Raw genomic sequence first — 22,298 nt, forward strand, 5'->3', positions numbered from 1 at the left:
TTGACGCCATATTGGGGCCGGCGGCGGGTGAAGAGTCGTACAGTGGAGGGGGAAGCGGTTGGACGTGTTCGTTGGAGCTCCTGCAGCCGCAGCCACCTCGCCATCCCTCCACACCGACCACCGCCCGCCAGTTTCTCACTGTGTTGGAAGCGGCGTTCCAACCTCACGCCCCCGTTCTTCCTGGGGCTGGTATCGACTTCCGAAGGGAGCCGGTCTCCGAGCAGGAGCGCCTCAGGCGCGGCGCAAAGCCGGAGCGGACGGCGGGGGCGGCCCGAGCCTCTCCCTGGGGAGCCGCGCCGGAGGAGGCGGAAGAGCCCCCCCTGACGCGGCTGGCGTGCGCGCCGCCACCGCCCCTCCCGCTCCCGCCCGGGCCGGTCCCGGCCACTGCCCCTGCCGCGGAGGCAGCGGCGGCGGCGGCAGTGCGGTCCCCAGCGGGCGCTCCGAGACCCGCCGGCTCCGCCTGAGCCCCGTCGGTTGGGCGCCCCGCGAGTGCCCGCTCTTCCCCCTTTCCTTCCGACCCCACCCGAGCGCCTCGGCTGTCCCCGGCCATGGCGTGCGGAGCCACTCTGAAAAGGACTCTGGATTTCGACCCGCTGCTGAGCCCGGCGTCCCCGAAGCGGAGGCGATGTGCGCCATTGTCGGCGCCCACCTCGGCCGCCGCCTCCCCGTCGGCGGCCGCCGCGGCCACCGCCGCCTCCTTCTCGGCCGCGGCCGCCTCGCCGCAGAAGTATCTCCGGATGGAACCGTCCCCGTTCGGCGACGTCTCCTCTCGCCTCACCACAGGTGGGACTCGGTCCCGCGGGGGGCGGGGGTCGCGGGGCGGGGTGAGGCTGCTGGGGTGGGGTGGGGGGACCGGACTGTGGTGTTGTGGCCCTCGTTGTTAGGAAAAGTCGTCGGGCGGCCACATTGGTTTGAAGTCGCTCCTCGGGGTGCGGGGACACAATGGCCCGATGTCGGGGGGGGTTGGGGGGGTTGGTGTCAGGAGGCTGGATGGGTGGGGGCCGTGTCTTGCCCTCACTGTGGGGAAGAGGAAGACCCTTTTCTTTGGGCGGAATGGCTGGAATTGAGTGTTTCCGTAGTTAAGTGGGGACCCGGCGGAAATGATCAGAGAGGGCGATATTATTCATAAATCAGGCGAGGGAAGGGTCACATTTCACCCGAATCTCGCTGTCTGTTGGCCCGAATCGATTGGTTGCAGCTATTAACTCCGGGACTGGGTGGTTTGAGGCGAGACGGCAGCCCCTCCTCCAGCTCAGACATGGCTGATTTTAGTATAGAGGAGGAGGGGGTGGGGATGGATGTCACTGGGGCGAGATCTAGGCCTGTCATTAATCACCCACAAGAACGCCACTTTGGCTGAGTCAAGACCTGTTTCCCTAGCAGGGTCAACAACAAAGAAAATGCTCTTCCCAAGTATTGTAATGTGATCACACATTATGCGTCTAGCCCTTGAGAAATCTTGAAGTTTTAGTGGAAATCAAGTTGGGGCTGAGTAGTTGTTTTTATTTGTAAATGCTTTATTTCTACCCAACAAAGTATGTTGGGAGAAAACAACCTATCCTTGAGGATAATGAAGAAATCAACCCAAGATTGCAAGGGACTTCGGACTGACTGGCCTTTCATCTTGGAACATTTCCTGAAAGTGGCTGTGGAGAATGCCTTTTGACTGCTTTGTAAGCATGTGTATGCCCAAGTGTTGTTGTTGTTGTTGTTTTTATTTATACCCCCTGTACTTTGAATCCTTGTGTGCCCCCGGCACCTCTAGGATAGGCTTTTGTGGACTTGAAGTGTAAATCTGTTTCCTTTGTGTGTAGCATGCAAAGGTTTTGTGTTTGAGCCAGTGGTAATGTCACCTTTAGACAAAGCCTTCTATTAGTTGGATTTAAAATGTCTTGTCATTAGCTTTTTAAAAAAAAGGTGGGAAGTATATACTTCTGTATTTGCTAACTTTCCTGTGGAATTGACTGTACCAAGTGTTTTTTCTTAATGTTACATTTTAAAATATCCTTTCCCAAATCCACAGGGGAGACCCTCAGTTACATAGGCTACCAGTTTTGCTACTGAAATATCTAACTTAAGGATATAACTGTTTTAGAGTTGTTTTTTATATAAAGGTATTCTTGATTGTTAGACATTTCTAATTAAAAAGAACAATCAATGCCAAGAATGAATTCCTTGTGGTAGACATCTTTAGTTTATCTTTTTAGTGAAAATGGTATCTTTGAAAATTAAAATGGTGTCACGGAATCTGTACTTAACTACTAAAAAAGCCATTTCAAAATAGCTGTAATTTGCAGTGTATTTATTTCATTGTAGTTAGTGAATTAGTAGGTTTGTGAGTTGAAGTATATCTCAATTTTACTGAAATAGTCTTGAACATAATTGCAAAACAGCAGGGAACTATAACATGTTTTTTTCACTTTAAAGGGAACTTATTCAGAAAGAATTGGGAGCCTTTTTTGAACTTGTCATTTCATTGATATATTTGTAACAGTTAATACAGTTGACTCCTCATCTCAAATTTCAGTTAGGTGGACTATAATATAATTGGAATTATTGCTGTTGTTTAAGACAGCCAGTTCAGTTTCACATTGATTTTCTGAAATATTTCTCTTCTATTTTTCAAAGTGTTTCTTTATGTCTCCTTTGGAAGTTAGATCATATCCTGAAATCTAAAATCACATCCTAGTTGATTTTTACTGAGTCTGCTAAAAATTACCTACTTATTTCTAGTAATTTGAATGTTAGTATAAAAAATTGATCTGAGAAACCAGCTAAAATTGCTGGTTTAAATTTTTTAATGACTTGGAGTGTGTGTTTATGTGACCAGTTTGGGATATGGCTTTGTAATAATGTTGTCATAATGGGAGCAGCAGCAGTGTTGTGCAGATATCAAAGAGCTTCCCAGTTTTCCTGTTACCAAACTTGGAAATACTTTTCCTCAAGTACCTATTTTAATTATGGTGATTCTTAAACTTTACAGGAGAAAATACCCCTATATTCTTTGTGAAGTAAGTAGCTAGGATTGAAGTGGATAGTGGTTTACCAAGTTGAGGTGGAGATTCTGCTGGAATTCTTGTTTTCCTTTAACTTCTGTGAGTTCATATATTTTAAAATAATTTAGAACTAGGGAACTGAAGTTTTTCAGAGCATGTACAGTGCAGTTTGTCTTTATTCTTCTCTGGATACTTACCAGTTTCTTCTGGTGGTGTACCTGAAATTAAGATATGGCCTATTCGTGGCTTTGGGAATTTGGACATTGTTTTAAACCCTTGCTGTTATTTTAGTCATTCCAGGAAGGTGATTCCAAAGTTTGACTTAAGGATTGTTCTTACTTAAATCAGTATTTTTCAACTTGTTGCAATATTTAATAAGGGGAAGCAGTGCTGTTTGAACTGAAGAAAATCTGCTTGCTTTCTAACCCTTAAGACTTGGAACCTTTATTGTGGTAGTTAACGTTGTGGCTTATTTGGATGTTCCTTATCACACTGCATATCTCAAACGTGGTTTTTGGACACCTGAGTTACTAATTCAGAACCACCGTTCAGGGCAGGGTTAAAGTATGGCCATGATTTTGCACAGTTTGGGAGTTAACAATGTCTTTTACATCTTTAAGTGGCTGGAAGTTAATTGTAGTGATTATTTTGCTGGAAAACTAACCATTCTCATTCTTTTTTTTAAGTTTGTCCTCTACAGGTTATAATACCAGGGTTGAGTAGTTATGATGGACTTTATTGCCCCAGAGCTCATATTTGCATATTTACTGCCTGGTCCATTATAGAAAAAGTTTGTGCATCCTACTCCTGGGTATTAGCAGTAAGGCTTATAATGCTCTTGAATTGTAAAAGGAAAAGTAGATGATGAATGGAGGTGGGTCTGGGGAGAGAAGCATTAAATATGGTTGGGGAAATGAATGCTTATATAACTGCGTCAATATTCACCCTGGCAAGTTAGCGGAAAACAAAGTCAAAGTGTTCTGTCCTTCCCTGTTGGTATTTGAAACTCTGTGACATTACCATTTAGCTTAAGAGTGTCATGACATTCCCAAGGAAGAAGTGTTTTAATAAAACCAAAATACTATGCAACATTACAAGAGACTGTCAATCAAATCCAACACATTGTTTTCATAATTTTACTATGAATTAATGTTCTGGTGGACAGACCCTCTGTGATGTCAACCTCTTTGTGAGTTTGCTAGTCAAATTAATACACATTTTGGCTTGGTACCATTCCTTTAGTTTGCCTTAGGAATTGAGTTGGATGAAGAGTTAAATTCCTTTGTAAGAACTCATTGTATTTGCTGGAAACTTGCCATTAAAAATGGAAACTACAGCTGTGAATAGGGAAGAGTTTACAGGAGCATAGATTGTTCACTAGACATTGATGCATGCCTGCAAACGGAGACACCAGCTGGCTTAAATGAAACATAAATGGTTCTAGGCAAACAAACGAGATGTCTGTTGGAGCAGGCAGCATCTCACTTCAGATGTCATTTATATTGAACCAGAAGAGGGTTTCTTTTTAATTTTTTTTTATTTTGTGGTTGTTTAGACAGCTGTGAGGTTGCTTCTAGTTTGTCAGTGGATTCTGCAAATAAATGTTTTTAATGGTTTTGTACTATGGGTTTTAAATCTGATATTTAGGACTATATAGTGCAAGTTATTTTATAGTTCTGTAAAATACACATTTAAGAATCCTATGAGTTGGGACTGGGGTGTGTAACTCAGTGATAGCACTTGCCTACCATGAGTGTGGCCCTGAATTCCATCCCCAACATTATGATTAAGGGGAAAAAAGGACCAAAAAAGAAAGAAGAAATCTGTTTGTGGCCATTATAGAATAGTACAGTTATATTCCTTTTTGAGGGTTTTTGTTTGTTTTAAAGGTAGAGAAATGAAGTCTAACTTGAGCACAGAATCACATTGGGCTAACCATTTCTGGTGAGAGGTTAGCCTCTTGAGGTATGGATGCTAGTAGCTACTTTGGTTGCCACCAGGATAGAGTCTGATATGTAAAGGAGAATAGTTTCTTCAGTTTGGGGGTGGCTTTATAGGAAAAAAGAATATACTGTGTGTTACTTCAGTGCATTTTTCCTCCTAAATGTTGAGATAGACCCAGGAAGACACTTTTGAAAGATTGAAAATAAAAGACATTGAGTGGAAGCGTCTAGTTTTGCATAATTTTTTCCTATTTGAAAAAGAAACTTTCTCCGTAAATAAGAAGGCATATGATATGTTTAGTTTGGACATCTTAGATAGCTGGTTAATGGAACTAGATAGTGGCTTTGGGGGCAGGCTGGGTATTTTCAAGTATCTATATAACTGAATTAGTTAATCAGCATTTTGTGTTCCTTGCTGTTCTGTTTAACACTGTGCTTAGTGCTGATGACTCTTATGGTGTTTTCTATGCATATGTGAAACCATGGTGAATTTCTTGCCTTTGATAGGACTACCCTTCAAAAAAGTATGAGTAAGGGAAATATTGTTCAAGTCTGTATGAACAGTCTGGCTTCTGCAAATGGCTACTCTAACTTTATTGCCTAGTGTAGGATTCTAGAACACAGCTTACCTTAACATACCTCAAACTTTCTAAACACAACTGAGAAATGATCCATTAACAGTATTCTTGGGGCATTGTTAACAGGATGCCTCCTAAATTTTAAGTGTTGTTGAGGGTCATATGAGATGTTAATGTTTATAATAGTCTCAAAGGTATTACCTGCCATACTTTCCCTCTTAGGTAATGTCTTATCACAAATAAAGCTTTGAGATGTTGAATATTTGTTGAGCTTTTCAGCTGTTGGCATTTCTCAAGTTGCTTAGAATTGCTGAAGTTGGGGGAAAAATGTAATTGCAGCTCCCCCCAACTCCCTTTGTTTTTACCAGTTTTCCTTTTAGGCTGTTTTTAGCATGTTAAGGACATTTTATGGCAAAAAATGTGATTCAAAGAAGTTGTAATATAACTACTGTAATTAAAGACTTTAAACAATGTTTCTGGAGCCCTTGAAGTATATACGTCTCAGTTCCTCATCTTTCTAGATGATAAACATGAGCTGTATTTAAAATATTTTAAATCGTCTCATTATATCAAATTTTTCATGTAATGACATGATACTGCATCAATGTTAAGCAGAGACTCCATGTGGGTTATTTCAAATTTTAATGTATATTCATTTGTCAGCTTTGATACTTGTCTTAGGCCTTTTGATCAGAATTTTACAGTGTGATAGGTTTTATAAGCCTTTGCAAAGGCAGATTTTTTTTGGTTGGACTAGGATTTGAATTCTGGGCTTTGTGCTTACAAAGCAGGCACTGTATGTATACCTCCAGTCCATTTTGCTCTGGTTATTTTGGTGATCTGGTCTCGGGAACTGTTTGCCTGGACAGGCCTGAAAAACTGATCCTCCCAATCTCAGCCTCCTAAGTAGCTAGGATTACAGCCATGAACCACCAGCATCCGGTGTGAAGGTGGACTTTTAAAAGAATGATGGTGATACTTAATCCAGCACGACAGAAGCAGCTCATAATGTACTTTCAGTTTGTTTTGGAGTATAGCTTAACTTTTTTTTCCCCTTTAAAAATCTTAAGTTGTTATTTTTTATCTGTCACAAATTTCAGATCATTCTGTCTTAGAACATTATGATTTTTAAATTTCTGGGTCTGTTTATCTGATTTTTCTTAAAAAGTATGAAAAAACCTAAATACTTGTTGTAGCGGTCACTTATTTAAGTCCCTGTGAACCTCATTTGAGTTCCAGATAATGTGCTGGTTGGGCAAAGAGTAAGAGAGTCTCTTGAAGAATTGATAAAGCAGCCACTATTGATGCTTTGTTTATTAGCTGGCTAACCTTGAATTAAAGTGCTTTAATTGGTATGCTTTATCAGTATACCTAGTCTAATTTCTTGATGACATTTTTCCACATTAGCATTGTTAACTTCTTTGATAGCTTAAGTATTGAAATGGATTTGTTGATTAAATCACACTTTTACTACCTTTGAAATGTGAACGAAAAAGTGATTTCTTTAAAAAGTGCTAAGCTTTCTTACTGGCTTAGTTTCTGAAATTACTTAGTGTATGCATATTCTGACTTTAATACTCACTTTTTGTTAATGTTAATTCTTACAAAACTAAAAAAACATCAAGCTACTGAAAAGAAAGGTTGGAGGGAGGGACTTGGAAGAGTAAGTATTTCTTTGTTATTTAAATGGAATAACTAACTTAGCAATGAAGGATAGAATGTAATTTGAAGAAAACCAGATTTTCATACATTGCTGTCCCTGAATATATACCTTTAATTATTACAGAGGATTGCTTGTTCCTAAGCTAAAATAAAATCCTCTCCGAGAACAACTTTGCTAAGTGGTATAATTGATTTAAAGTATAGATTTTTATTGCTAGGACAGGGAAACCTGCAGCTCTCTTTAACAACCTTCCGTACCCCAGTGTACAATTTCAGTACATTGTAAGAGTCTGGCATTGTAATCAGCTGTATTTGTGTGACAATGCTGACCTACCAATTTAGAATAATTCTTCACTTTTAAATGTCAATAAAACAGCTGGTGGAATGGCTGAAGTGGTAGACTGGTTGCCTAGAAAGTATGAGCCCCTGAGTTCAAGTCCCAGTGCTGCCAAAATAAACAAAGTTAAAAAATAAAAATGAAATCTTGAAGTCAGGTGCTGTGGCTCAGACTTGTAATCCTAGCTGCTTGGGAGGCTGAGATCAGGACTGTCATGGTTCAAGGCCAGCCCGGGCAAATAATTTGTGAGACATCCCCCCCCCCACACACACCTTCAGTATCCATAATAACTAGAGTAAAGTGAACTGCAGGTGTGGCTCAAGCAGGAGTGAGGACCTGAGTTTTAAACCTCAGTACTACCAAGAAAATTAAAAAAAAAAAAAAATCTGGAGTCTAAAATGACAGTAAAACATTCTCATTTGATGTAGTTGCTTATTTTAAGAGGAGGCAGCTTAGAGACACCTGAGCCACCCTTAAGTAAATTTCTGGATGTAACAGGGAGATGTCTTTTGTTATATCCGGTTATCACTGTTTCAGGGCTCTAGATAGATGAAAATTATGCTTCATTTTTGGTTACTACCTTCTTAATAATCAAACTAAGTTTTAAAGTATGAACTTATCAACTATATATGGTATTAGTCTTTCTGTTCTAGCATCCTGATTTCTAAAAATTAGCCTTCCTCATTGTGACTTATTGTAACTGTAGGTACTTATCAAATGCTGGCCAGGCATTTACAATATTGGAGAAAGCAGTAGTTGTTAAAAGCTTGGGACCTAGCTTGGCACATCTCAGAAGGATGACATTGAGGCAGAGCCTTATTTATGAAAATGTGCACGATAGTATCTGCCTCCTAGGGTTGTTGTGAGGATTAAGAAAGAGCATTTCCTGCTTCTGTGTGCTAGAAGTAGTTATAATAGGACATTCTTAAATGGGACTTTTCAGTCTTACCTTTCTGTGAATAACCTTGCCCTTCTAGTCTACAGAAAAAAAAAAAACATAGGCCATCAAATGGCAGTTTCTTCAGTTCTCAGTACCAGTACTACCAACATTTGTGCCTGTCTGGTTTTCCTTTTAGTATCATTGAGGATTAAATGAGATAATGAAAGTACCTTACACCATGAGGGAAAGGTCCTCCTTTCCCCGAGTATTCCTTTTTTTACCCCCCTCTCCCAGCTGGTCTTTGCTTTTGGCTTTAAGTATTCTCAGGTCTCTCAATAGAAAGAAAGTAAGACATCATTTTCCTCCAGCTGTCTTCCAGGTTCTTCCACTTTAAAACCAAATTAAAAGAGCTTTCAGGTATTCTGCTTCCATTTCTTTGGTTATCAACTACCAATGTATTTGTGCCTCAGACACCTGTCAAGTCACCAATGAATTCCATGGCACTCAATCAATCCTCGTTTGACCTTTCTTACGGTATTTAGCCTGATGGCATACTTTGTCATATTTCCATGACAGTTTTCTTCCGTTTTTTTCTGGCTGCTCTTTATCTTCAACTAGTCATTAAACTCAGTATTTCTTTAATTCTAGGTTCACCTTCATGCCCCTCTCAATATATTCCTAGACTTCAGTTTCTACTTACAGATGACACTTTATAGCTTTAGTTCAGTCATTCCTCTTAATTCTAGCCATGGTTGACTTGGATCTTGAAATACCAGATTTTCCCAATAAGAGGCTCTGTACCAGCAGAAGTCAGAATTTTTGTGAAATCTGTTGGCTAATTTATACTGAATTTACAAAATACATGGGATAAACAAACAATGTCTGTAGGCTTCCAATCACTGGCTTCTTGTGGAAGAGGTGGTCTTAACTCCTTTTACAGTAGTTATGATGGGAAAGTAAATGCCTTTTATTTTTCTTATCATCAGTCACATGATGATGAACACGAATTTCCTTTTTTGAAAAAAGGAGAGATGAAAGAAGCAGTGCATATAGTTTAGTGTCCGGTAATGAACTTCCCTGTGGGAGGTGGGTACGAATGTTAGACTCATTTGCAGAATATTTTCCCACTAAGGAATGGTGTGCGTGTCTAATTTAGAATTACAAAAACCATTTAGGTGAAGGTGGCAAAATGAATTTAGTTTGCTTAGGTATTTTCTTACAGGTAAAAATCCTGCTGTTAATGCTTTCCTTCTCCTTCTCTCCACTCTCTAGTATGTCCAGTAGTCAAACACTTTTTCTAAATGCCATATTAAGGGAGTTATTTTAAGCAGGGCTAGAAACGTAAGTACTCATGGCTCCACACAAGTAATGCAAGTGACTGATGAGAACTAGATAGGGATTAGGGAATTCAACCTTGCTAGGAACCCACAGCATTCCCTCATGAGAAATACAGCATCGTAAGAACCACCTCTCAGAATGTACATTTTAATGATACCTCCAGGTGAGCCTTGGTATTCTTGGGTATATGGTTTAAAAGAGTTCTTTGAGGAAAAACCACAAATGTTCGGGATGTGTAGCTTCCCGTGACGCTGCCCAAGGACATGCTGCTAAAGACATGCTGCCTTTCAACAAATTAAAAATTTCACTTTATCACTTGAATTAAGCACATCACGTGCCCTTTTTTGGCTTGGGAGGATTGCCATAACCTTTACCTTGCTTTTTAAACTCAACTGACAATAACACAGAAGGCATTACTCACTAGTTCCCACTTTGTATCAACTTGTGCATAATCAGTGGTTAGGGATTCCAAGGGGTGGGGCCTAGTAGTGGCAGAGCTTCTATTTGTTATCACTTGAGCTGCTTAGCATGTTTGTGGGAATTTAATATTTTTGGTTTTGAAATTTTTTTTTTACTATTTTTTTGATCACCCTCACAAGTAATAAATCCATGAATAAGGTAAACTTACTGTACATTAAAATTTTGGAAGCACTCAAGATTTACCCCCAAAAGGTAGCAGGCAGGTTTTTGTCATCATAGTCTGGCTTCCTCCCCAAGAGTATCAGAAATCAAGTCACTCAGCTTTTAAATGTTGGCCATACATTCATAGTGGTTTTCTTTACTAGTATATACTGATTGTACAAAGGGGGTCTCATTGTTACATTTATTTTTTAAAAGTAAATATTTGGACCAAACAGGGCTTCATTTGGCCTGTGAATGAATCATCATCAGCTTGCAAATTCTGATTTCTAGGTGTGCTCAAATTTTGTGTGTAGATTTTTTTCAAGCATCCTAACAAGTTACCATAGGATATGGGTTTATACTTAAGCTTGATTGTGTTGCCCTAGAGTCCTCAAGAAGCCTGTTCTCAGTCTTTGCAAAATTGGCTTAGGTTCTAAACTTACATTATATAATAATTTACTGTATAAGGGTCATCCATTTACCTTCCTACAGGAGGAAGAAAAGCTACCACCACTGCAAGATTGTTATTTCACTGGTAATATGTAGCCATTGGTAACTTTTTGAAATATGTGACTGAAACTAAATATAAATTACTTTGCCTTCATAGCTGTGGTGAATTGGAATAGGAGCCCCTTGCTTCTAAACCAAATGGAATTAGATGTTTTCTGTAGTATGCACATTTTAGATTTGGATGATTCAGTTTCCTTATTCTCTTTCTGTATTTACTGCTTTTTAAAAATAGCTATTTTTCTAGCTTGTAAGCTATTTGAGAAGATAACCTGTAAGTAGTGAAGAGCAAAACAAAGCAACATAATCCTTTAGTATATTATAAATTGGAGCTAGGAAGCTTACATATTAAGGAGGACCCACTGCTGATAAATATAGTTTTCACACTCTTTGTATTTACTGAAATTCCATTGTGCAGTTAATTTGTAAAATTGATGCTTATCTGCAGGTTTTTAACAAATTGAGTCTTTTTTTTCAAACAATAATAGAATTTGACTTTGTGGTGATTATGTAACTGTTTTTACTCCTATAGAAAGATAAATAATACCTCTTATACAATAAATTGAAACTTACAAGCCAGTTGCTTTTAAAGCATTGTAGATAATACCTTAAAGTTTGTGTAATTGTGTGCAGCTGTATTGTGCTTACTAAGATTCATGCTAATCCAGATAGAAGTTAAAAAACTCTAGCTGTATATTGACTGGTGTTAGAATCAAAGGGTTCAAGGTCCCTTTGATATAGAGTGAGTTTAAAGGTATTAGTTCATTCTTTTTAGTCAAATAGCTCTTGGCTGCATAAGAACTTTGTCCTTAAAGGTCCTTCATGGAGAATGTAAGAACTGTTCTAGTTTCTAAATAGAGGAACCTGGGAAAATAGCTGGCTTATAAAGATGAGTCTTCATAGCAATCCCCAGTTGTGTGTATTTTAATTTATAAAATAGAGTGATGTCTAGTATGTAGTTCAGAACTCTAGATTTGTTATTTTATTTGGAACAGTTTTTTTTTTTTTTTTGGTCTTAATGGATACTGCAGGTTTTCTGTACTTAATTGTATACGGGTTTTCCACCCTAGGAAGGCGGACCTCCAAGGTTTTTAAAAACCCTTTGTTACTGTGTTTTCTGTCTAGATTAGATCACTTTCATTTTTTCAAAGATACTCCATAGAGAAATGAATGACATATAGAGATATAAAAAGGTTTTCATACACATAAACCTTTAAGACTGTTCATGGAACCTTAGTAATGTCAGTAGGAAAATTACAGCTTTATGGGTCTGGAGCAAATGTTTAAATTCACATATCAGGTTTTTAGAATTTATATACCCTAGAAAGATACTTTGACACCCCACTCCCTACTTGTGGTTCTTTTTTTTTTTTTTTTTTCTTGTGTTACTGGGGCTTGAACTCAGGGCCTTCACCTTGAGCCACCAGTTCTATTTTTGTAAAGGGTTTTTCAAGATAGGGTCTCACAGAAGTATTTTTCTGGGCTGGCTTCAAGCTGCAATCCTCCTGGTGTCTGCCTCTTGAGTAGCTAGGATTACAGATGTAAGCCACTGGCAACAGCCTTGTGGTTCTCCTTTAAACACATTTTTACTTCTAAGTTCCCCTTGCTGTCCCATTTTGTGCTATTTCTCTCTTATCAATTCAGTTACCTCATTTTAATCCCATAACTATATTCTCCTATTTGTGTTTTTTTACTTTATTCATTGCATTCAGGATTTAAGTAACCAATGGGAACTAAAAAGAAGCCTTTTGTGTTCACATTTACCTAACTTGGTTTAAGAAATATTACAAAGGAATAAGTGCTGGTTTACTAACATCTCTTACCTATTAAGGAGGGGAATTGTATTAGCACTCTTAACTGGCATTTAGTAGATTTGGAGATGAAAATGCTAGGAGTCAGAACATTTTGCTACTTCTTTGACTTAGTAGTATTTTATGGTAAAAGATTAATATAGTTTGTAGGATTTTGAAAAAGGTACATACATACAGCTATTTGTGAGGTAGCTTCTCAGGAAGATAGCTAAATACTTTGCTCAAAATGATTGCTGCAAATTCAGTCTTAAGTTTTATGATGTATACCTGATTACAACCGGAATATGATATTGAAAATGCAAATGAAATTTTATTTAACTTTTATTTTTCTTCAGTGGACTGTAAATTGTGCTGGCAGATACCACATATTCTTGGAATAAAATAATTAAGTATGTAAATAGGCATGTACTTGCTAGTTTGTTAAAAGATGACTAGATCTAAGTAGCTTAAGACTAGTCAAGTCCTTCATTGATGTATGGAAGGCCTTTATACAACTTGTTAGCTAGATATCTGAAGTTACCAACATCAGAACTTATCAGTGTACATTGCAGAATACTGAATCTGGGGAAATTTCTTGGGTTATATACTGTAATCCTGAACTGAAATAAATTGAGCTGTAAAGCCTGTAGTTAGCTGTTTGTGACCTTGTTTGTGATCTCTGTTGAGATCTTGGCTGAGTTAAATTGCACCATTTACTGCATGACGTTGTTGATCACGTTACCAATATTAGAACATTTGAGGGCACTGTGTGGGTTAGGTGACATAGTTGCATCATATTAAATGTGAAAAGCAGTGCAGGCAGATAGCATTCAAAATTCTCGAGCTTTTTAACTGACAGTATCAAGTGTTGGCAAGGACGTGGAGCAGCTGGAACTCGTAATACATTTATGCTGGTAGGAATGTCAAGTGGTAAAATCACTCTGGATTAGGCAGTCTTTTAGGTATTACACAAAAGAAATGAAACGTCCTTCCAAATATTAGTACTTGAATATTCGTAAGTCGTAAATTGGAAATCGTCCCATGTCCCATTAACAAGAGAGTGGATAAGTGAATTATCTTGAATTATTAACGAGAGTGGATAAGTGAATTCTGTGTGTGGTATACATGCACTACTTAATGAAATATATTACTAGTCAATAAAAAGGAATTACTGATTCATGTGACAGATAAATCTCAAGCATGTCTGTGACAGTGTAAGTGCTGTGTAAATAGTTACACAGTATTGTTTAGGAACAATGACAAGAAAAGTGGACTTGCACAGTTATAGCGGCAATTAAAAATATTTTTGTTCTTGGTTGAATACATAGTTGTGGAACTCACAGGTAGAGAGGGCCAACTACTGTAGTAACAGATTTAGTGTTGGCAAGTTTAGGGGTGTGTGGTGGGTGGGGAGAGGGATTAACTGCAGAGGGACATGAGAGAACTTTTTGGAGTGATGAAAGTTATGTTGGTTCCAAGGCCGTATGTATGCACGTGTCTAAACTCATTCCTTTGTTTTAGTTTGTGAATATTACACCTTAAAATTCTTTAGCTTGTTAGTGATGTCTATAAGTATCAGATAGATGGACACAAAACTAAATTTGTTTTACTTGATCTTAATACTAGACTTGTTAAGAGCTTGCTTTTGGTACATTTTAAGTTGTGTTCTCATAGATTTTGGTGTGAAGCAAGAAGCAAAGTAAAGTAATCGAAGAATGGCTATGTACTCATCAAATGATGTGGCTAGACAGATCAAATAAGTCTAGTCACAAAATAGATGTTGAAGTGAAATTATTCTGAGATAGTACATAAAGTCTCTGGTTGTGAATAAATTTTACTGTGCTTTGAATGGCACTTTGGATCAGGATGTTCATAGTGAACAGAAAAGTGGTAAGTGAAGTTTGCCATTTATCAGAGATGAAAATATATTGAACTTTAGCATAGTTACTGACAAGTTATTTAAAAAGGTATTTGTGCTTGTTCTGGTTGATACAGGATATTGCATAATTTTATTGGATACCTCTGGTAAATATTAGGAAACCTATTTATCAACTTACTGCATTTTACAAATTTACTGCTAAACAAACAGTAATTTTATTTCATACTCATGACTTTGCTTTAAAATAATGAAACATTAGTCTAGTCGTGTAGAGTGCCTACCTAGCCTAGCAAGCTGGTTTGGGCAAAAAGCAAGGACCTTATCTTTACAAGAAACCAGAGCAAAAAGAGCTGGGGTTCAAGCAGAGCACAAAGCCCTGAGACTTTAATACTCCCAAAGGAAGGGAACAATTTCATTTAAATAGGAAAGGACCAAAAATGACCATAACCCATATCAAACAAATGTTAACATTCTGAAAATGTTAATTGTAACTAAAACTGACAGTTAACCTGAAGTTAGTTCACTCCATTGTATGATTTTTGTGTTTAAATCACACATTGATGTGTAAAGTTTTGTTTATTACACAAAATTAAAGCAGGCACTATCTTGGCCATATTTTATCTTTTGTAGCTTTTTCCAGTTAAAATAATGAACTTAGCAATGTTTAAAATATTTAAAGGGCTGATTTATGTCCCTCAGAGTCTTATCAAGAGTCTGCAGTGGGAAAAGAGATGATGAAGATTTACATATAAAAACCAGTATTAATTTCTTAAAATGATGTTATGGTCTTTGGCCTTCAACTTAGTTTTTGGTTCCAAAATACCACTGTAGAGTCAAATGTTACACTAAATTTGTTAGTCTTTTTTTACTGCCTAATGCTTTTTATTCTTGTTTAATTTTGCTTTGGATTAGGATTGGAATAGTTTCACATAAATAACCTAATTTGGGAACCATGGGGGTAGTGAGAAATTGTGGTCGGGAAGTGGAAACCTAAGGTAGACATTTTCTGGAGAGAGACTAAGTGGTATGTATTTTGAATTTGAAAGCGAATCATACTGGCTTAAAAGGTATGCTGGATGTAATTGTTGGTGGCTGTGGTTAAAGATAACTGTACTTTGGTATAGTGGTTCTTTTTTATTGGGAGGACCTGTCATGTATCTGTCACTACATGTATTTCCCCCCCAAGACTCAGAAAGCTTTGCTATTAATGCTGTAATATTCTAGTTCTATTGCAATGAATACTAATGGTTATGTGCTCTCTCTTTTTTTTTTTTTTTGGGTCATCTTTGGTTCTGGGGATCAAACCCAGGGCGTGATAAGCAAACACTCTACCACTGAGCCACACCCCTGCCCTGGCCATGCCATTCTATATATGATATTTTAGTTAGCATCTATGGTCATGTCTCACCTGGTATGTGCTTGAATATACATAATCTTCCCCTTTTCTAATGACTTACTGGCTTTGAAATATCCACTTAATAGTTCTATAATGTGACAGATACATGAGGCCTAAGTTAGTGACTCAAGAATATGAGTAAAATGTGTGCTTTTAGTTCACAGACTGATGACTATTGTGAGTGAAAAACTTTGTTTTTGTAGTCAGTGGTCAACAAGAATGATTTTGTTGAATAGCTGAGGTAGTATAGATACCTATATATGCTATACGGCATATGCTGTTTGTGAATGTATGCCTCCTCACAGAAAAGAATTCCTCACAGAATGTTAGTTTTCTGTATGTTATTTGAAGGGGGATAGTTTGGATAGAGGTCCTCTTAAATGTTCCTAATAATAATAAAAGCCAGACCCTTTTTTTTTTTTAAACTTTTCCCTTTACCGTGCCAAATTTTAACTTTTTTTTTTCTTCTAGAACAAATTCTGTACAACATAAAACAAGAATATAAGCGCATGCAAAAGAGAAGACATTTAGAAACTAGTTTCCAACAGACAGATCCAGGTTGTAGTTCTGATGCACAGCCACATGCATTTCTCCTCAGTGGACCAGCTTCACCAGGTAATAATAAACTTTAATAAGTGAAAAAAAATGTTATTCAGGATGGGAAGAGTGTATTTCAAATACTTTCAATCACTTAAGCTCCCATTTTTGCTCCAAGATTAAAAAATTATATAATATATAATATCTTAAAAATAGAGTACAAAGTAAGTCATCATAATCTGGATTCCCACTGACCAAAGACAGCCAAAGTGGGCATCATATAAATACTATGATTCTTAGCCTCCATTCAAAAGTTTGTAACAATATTCCATATGCCTTCTTTATTAGGTATAGATGTACCTTGCATGGCCGAACACTTTCCATTTTATAGATTTCCTGTACTTAACCTGCCAGTTTGAACCAGAAATTCTGCTGTTACATGATTGTAGAAATATCCCTATATACGCACTCTCACATACTTGTCCTATTGGGCTGTATTCCTAAAAGCAGAGCTTGATCATATACCTCATCTTACCTACCTTTTGGAGGGAGTGGTTTGCAAATAAGTTTTTCTTTTGAGGCAGAAAAATAAGGGGTATTTGAAGTGAAGGGAAGGGTGAAGCTTCTTGGCTGAAAAAAGAGCCATCTGAAGTGACTCTTAACTTTAGCAACTAAAGTCCTCAACATTTTTCTTACGGACGCAGTTACTTTCCCTCCCCTCATTAGGGATAGGAAAATCCTGGCAGAATGAAAAAAAGCCATTTAAAGCCATAACATAGTCAAATAAAATTAGATCAGAGAACATGAAACTGTTCAAAACTACTGCAATACTCCTGCCATTTTGGAGGGTTTGGGTATAAGTGGGTGAACATAGTAAGGGCAGGTGACTATTCTCAGCAGGAAATCAGTATCATTTCATTATTAGTTTATTTCTTATAAGATTGGCAGTCTTAGTAAAGCTGGGAATTTGAAATTAAGATATCATTAGTAGTTATGGACTAAAGCTGGTGTACTTTATTTCTGTAGTAGACAACAGTTCTAATTAGACCAGTTAACTGGTTCCAGCCATTCAAGCTGGAAGGAGCAAATGAAGAAAAGAGGAGGTACCAGGAACAAAAACACAGATAAAGATGAAGAAACAATCAGTAGCAAATAAATGTGCTTGTATGTGTATAGAATACTTGCAGCAGTATTATAAGGATGGCTCTCATAATACTGATTTCTCAAAAAGGTTAATGGTAGATGTTGAGAAGTTGGCAATGTTGTTTTTGGAAGAAGAGAGTACTTTAAATGATCCTTGAAGAGGAATGCACTTCTGAAGAAATGTTTTTAAAATGGAAGTATCTCTCTATCTGATAATACCAGGTGGTAGTCTTAAGGACTCTGAATCATAAAATGTAAATGTTAAATATTAAGTCTTTATCATCAAGCTTTATTTTTAAAAAATGGCTTCCTAGCAGATAACAGTAAATAAAAACAGAGGCTGTTAGAAAAAAGAAAAAAATTCAGGTAGGCAAGAAAATCAGTGCTCCCTCCTTTAAGAGATCACAAAGTAACCTTTTTTTCAGAATCTTTGCTCATGAATCAGCTTATACAGAGATGCTTGACATCCTGTTCTCCCCTAAAGCTCTTCTTAATAGACCTAAGTTTAGTGTCTTAAAAATTATTACCATAAAATAGTATTTTCCCTTTAAAAATTTCTAGTAGGTAAGACTTGCTAATTTAATGAAATCGACAAACAGGTTTTTAGCTGTTTTGGGATATAGTTGTTTTAGAACACTTAGTATAATGATGTAGTACTGTTACAGTTTTGAGTATATCATTATTAGCTCAGCATTTGAGCTTTCATTTCCAGGTAAGTTACATTAACTGGGAGTGATACAAGTTGGGAGTTACGATCACTGTTAAACCACTTTTAGAATCAGTTATGCTCCTTCAGCAAGGGAATAAATATCTAGATTCCAGAATGTTTTCTATAGTAAATCCAAAAGGGTTTATGCCATATAATTTTTTTTTTTTAAATGAAGGGAAACGTAAGTTAAGGGGTTTGGAAAATGAAGGAGTACTGTAGTAAAATAACCCCGTTGTGTTCATTTTCTGTGTGGCTTTTAAGTAAGTCTTTTTTTTTTTTTTTTAAACAGCATAGTCATTTGTTACTCTGGTACTAATAAAATGAAGCTTTACACTAGAGATGGTCTTTATTTTGTGGGAAAGTTTGTAAATCATACACAAAAGTGTTTGTAAACCACACACTTCTGGTAAGGTATTTGCTAGAATGGAGACAAAGAGTTTTGTAAGGGGACCCATCACTGTAATTGTCTTGAAGTCTTTTCCACTGATGTTTAGTTTTTTCCTTATACACAATTACATCTTGCTATATTTTTCCAGTCACAGGCTGATAGAATCATTTAAACCTGTTTTAAGTCTTGGGAAATCCTGTGCTAAAAACTGATGTTTAAAAATGTATTTATGACATTGAAAAGATACAAATGAAACCTTCATTTGGAAGATGCTTTCTGTCATGGTTCTAAAGCAGGTGCTGTTTTTTGTTCATGTTATACATAGGAACTGCATCTGCAACATCCTCACCATTAAAAAAAGAACAGCCCTTATTTACTTTACGGCAGGTTGGGATGATCTGTGAACGTTTGTTGAAAGAACGTGAAGAGAAAATTCGAGAAGAGTATGAAGAAATACTGAACACAAAACTTGCTGGTAAGAGATGTTTGTCTCCCAGAAACTCATTGTAAGAAATCTGTTATTTCCCACATGTACTTTATGTCAATTAAACTACTTTTTCTATACACTGGTAGTATAGATCAACTTTCTTTAAGCTCACACCCCACCTTAGAGACCTCAGGAACTAGCTATTCATATAGATTAGCAGTGGTATTCGTGAACTCGATTTTTTTCATGTATATCCTCTGCTGAAAACTGACTTCAGCTGTTTACTTCAACTAGGTTGTGGATTTCTGAACTATATCTTTCATGATAACCTTTTCATCACTATAGACATTGGACATATCTTGTTGGTTGGCACTGTATACATCAAGCTGTGTACTTTTTAATTACCAAAAAACTTAGGTGAAATTTGATAATTTAAGTGTGGTAAATAAAATTATTCATGTAATTTGATCTTTTATTTTTTTTAAATTTTAAGATGGAAATGGTGAAATGGCTCATTGATAGGCCCTGAGTTCAAACCCCAGTGCTGCCAAAAAACCCCCCCAAAAACAAAAAAACCCTTAATTTTAAAATGGATTTGATTGTATAAAGCCATTCTAAGCTTTTTGATTCTTAAGGCATTAAAACAAGGTGTAAATACAGGCAAGAGCATCTGCTTGCATAATGTTTCTGTGATAGATGACTAGGGTAGATGGATAGTTTTTGTTAAATTGTTTCCTCATCACAGTGTTGCCATTCATAGATCACTTACAATAAAACTCTCAGAGTAGAAAGTTAACTGTTTATTTCATCATTAGGAAGTAAGTGCCACCAAAATGTATATGAGGCCATGTGATTTGGTCTCAAACCTTGGTTGTATGCTGAACTTTTCAGTTCTGCCGATACTCAGGATAGATTTTTCTTTGGTTTAATATCCAAGGTATACTACTGAAGTTTTTTGCTTTTTTTTTTTGCATTAGAAACAACCATTTTGGATCTTTAAGTAATTTCATTGGCCATATTTAACCACTGACCATCTGTCACCTTGACTAAACCCACTGCCCTTTCCATTTGATACACTACTAACTACTGAGGTTATGTGAGTGGTTAAGATATCCATTTAGAATTGTTTCACTCACTGTGTGCTTAATCTGGCTCTAATATATTAGGGTGTTTTGCAAATCATGTATTTGACATGTACCTTTATTTGTAGAACAATATGATGCATTTGTGAAGTTCACGCATGATCAGATAATGCGACGATATGGAGAACAGCCTGCTAGTTGTAAGTATTTGACATTTGAATTTATACTCTGAAAACAACACTGTCTTTTAAGGAGGAAAAAATTATTTTTTTGTATTCAAGACAACAGTTTAACAGAAAATCATGAAGACAAAAGCCTGGAGGAAATAAGTAACAAAACTTTGCTAGGTTTACTTTTGGTTACTTAAATACCTAGGCGCAATATTGGGAATGAGTATCTGGTATGTTTGAATTTTGTTTGGAAGATAATTGAATTTGGCCAGTTCTTTGTTCTGATTTTCCTTTCTCTCCCTTTAGATGTTTCATGAATCACGTTACCTGCATTTGTGGGCTGCCTTGTTCCCTGTTGAGTTGTTGCAGGAGGTCCTAATTATGAGATGCAGCAATGCCAATATACCCCTCTGTGAATACAGGTTATTTCAAGCTTTTGTCAGTGGCAACCACTCTTAGGCAGCAGCAACTGGTTTTGGAAATTTCCCTGATGTCATTACCACCTGGATGTGGACCTTTGCTACCTGTATTAATAACAGTGGCCTCATTTTGCTGTATCATTACAATTTGGCTTCTTATATTAATGTGTTTGAAAAGGATTAAAGCTGGTATTCTAGAACATGTTCTTCACTGGTTGTGTAAATAAAACTGTAGAATGACACTTGATGAAGTTAGTGTGACTTTAATTGTGCACTACAACCAAGCCTGTAACCAGTTATTAATTTAGAATGTAATTCCAGGACAATATTAAGCAAATAGCCTACAGTGCTTCCTACGAAATAGTGAAGGAGGGCATTTCTGTATTCCAGGACTTTTTGGGGTTTCAGAATGGGTTTATATGATTTTCTTTTTTTGGTAGTTTTATTTATTCTATCAGTCTTTTTAACAAATGTTTATTGCTGCATTTTTTTCCCCAAAGTGTATCATTGTTTTACTGTACTGGAATTTAGTTGGAAGAATAAAACATTTACTTATGTTCTGCTTGTTTTTTAAATGTACAGAAGGGGTAGTATTTGAATAAAGCCAGTGTTTTAAATGTAAGCCTTTTGCAGTAATCAGTGAAGTTAATTTTTTGGTAAGATTCACAATTTGAGTTCTGTTTTCAAAAATTCAGGTATGATGTGAAATTGCTTCTTGTATATAACTTACTGCATGATAGTATACTTCTAACAGCTGTAGAGTTTTTATCTCAGATACCAATAGAATCCAGTTTTTGTTTTTTTCAAAAGGAAAAAACAAAGCTGAAAGCATGATTCCGCAAATGTAACTCACTTTCCATGCATGGTTGCCAAACATAATATAATGAAGCGGGGGTGGGGAGGAAACCTTAATTGAACTCTTCTGTTGAATTCTAATATACCATATTTCTACTCTTTTCACCAATCCTAAATGGTCTGGAACTTAAATACCTGACCCAATTAGTGGAAGAAATTATATTTCAGTTAACTTTTAAATCAAGCCCCAAAAGTGGTGTAGGCTTTTCACAAAATCCCCAAGGTAATCTTAAATCCATTAGTGTTTGAGAAACATTGGTTATATAGCATAGGGTGGCCATAAAGTGGATAGATCTACCTGACCTGATTCTCAGTCTTGGCACTATTAGCTAGCACTTTGGCACAGATCATGATTTGTTGTGGGAGTTGTATCTGTGCATTGCAGTGTGTTTAACCACATCTCTGGCCTTCAATGTTAGGTAAGATGCCAGTTAAAATCATCCCTCCCCCTTGTGTATACAGCCTCCAATTTATTCCCTCCAAATTGAAAGAATAATGACCCACTTCAATTGAAGTTTTAGTTTTGCCATGTTTATATGTACATAAGACTATTAACTATTTCAAAGATAGTCATACACGTTAAAATGTTTAATGTACTTAAAATAACCTCAGTACCATTACCCCACTTAAAATACTTCCTT

At 37.1% G+C, this 22,298-nt stretch overlaps 1 protein-coding gene across 1 annotated transcript; it reads left to right on the forward strand.

Annotated features, from left to right (window-relative positions):
• The first annotated feature begins 400 nt into the window (after positions 1-400).
• On the forward strand, positions 401-21,424 carry Akirin2 (akirin 2). The gene is made up of 5 exons (XM_020163800.2): positions 401-783; positions 16,399-16,542; positions 19,030-19,179; positions 20,342-20,413; positions 20,690-21,424. The coding sequence occupies exons 1-5, from the start codon at positions 549-551 to the stop codon at positions 20,698-20,700; spliced, it is 612 nt and encodes a 203-aa protein (XP_020019389.1). The 5' UTR covers positions 401-548; the 3' UTR covers positions 20,701-21,424.
• Positions 21,425-22,298: the final 874 nt, after the last annotated feature.

Source organism: Castor canadensis, chromosome 1 (assembly GCF_047511655.1).
Source record: "Castor canadensis chromosome 1, mCasCan1.hap1v2, whole genome shotgun sequence".
Taxonomy (NCBI): Eukaryota; Metazoa; Chordata; class Mammalia; order Rodentia; family Castoridae; genus Castor; species Castor canadensis.

Bases quoted from the DNA above. Each gene is read 5' to 3' on its own strand.
- Akirin2 (XM_020163800.2), top strand. From the start codon at position 549: ATGGCGTGCGGAGCCACTCTGAAAAGGACTCTGGATTTCGACCCGCTG. The intron at 784-16,398 runs GTGGGACTCGGT...TTTTTCTTCTAG, and splicing joins CTCCTCTCGCCTCACCACAG to AACAAATTCTGTACAACATA. The intron at 19,180-20,341 runs GTAAGAGATGTT...CTTTATTTGTAG, and splicing joins ACTGAACACAAAACTTGCTG to AACAATATGATGCATTTGTG.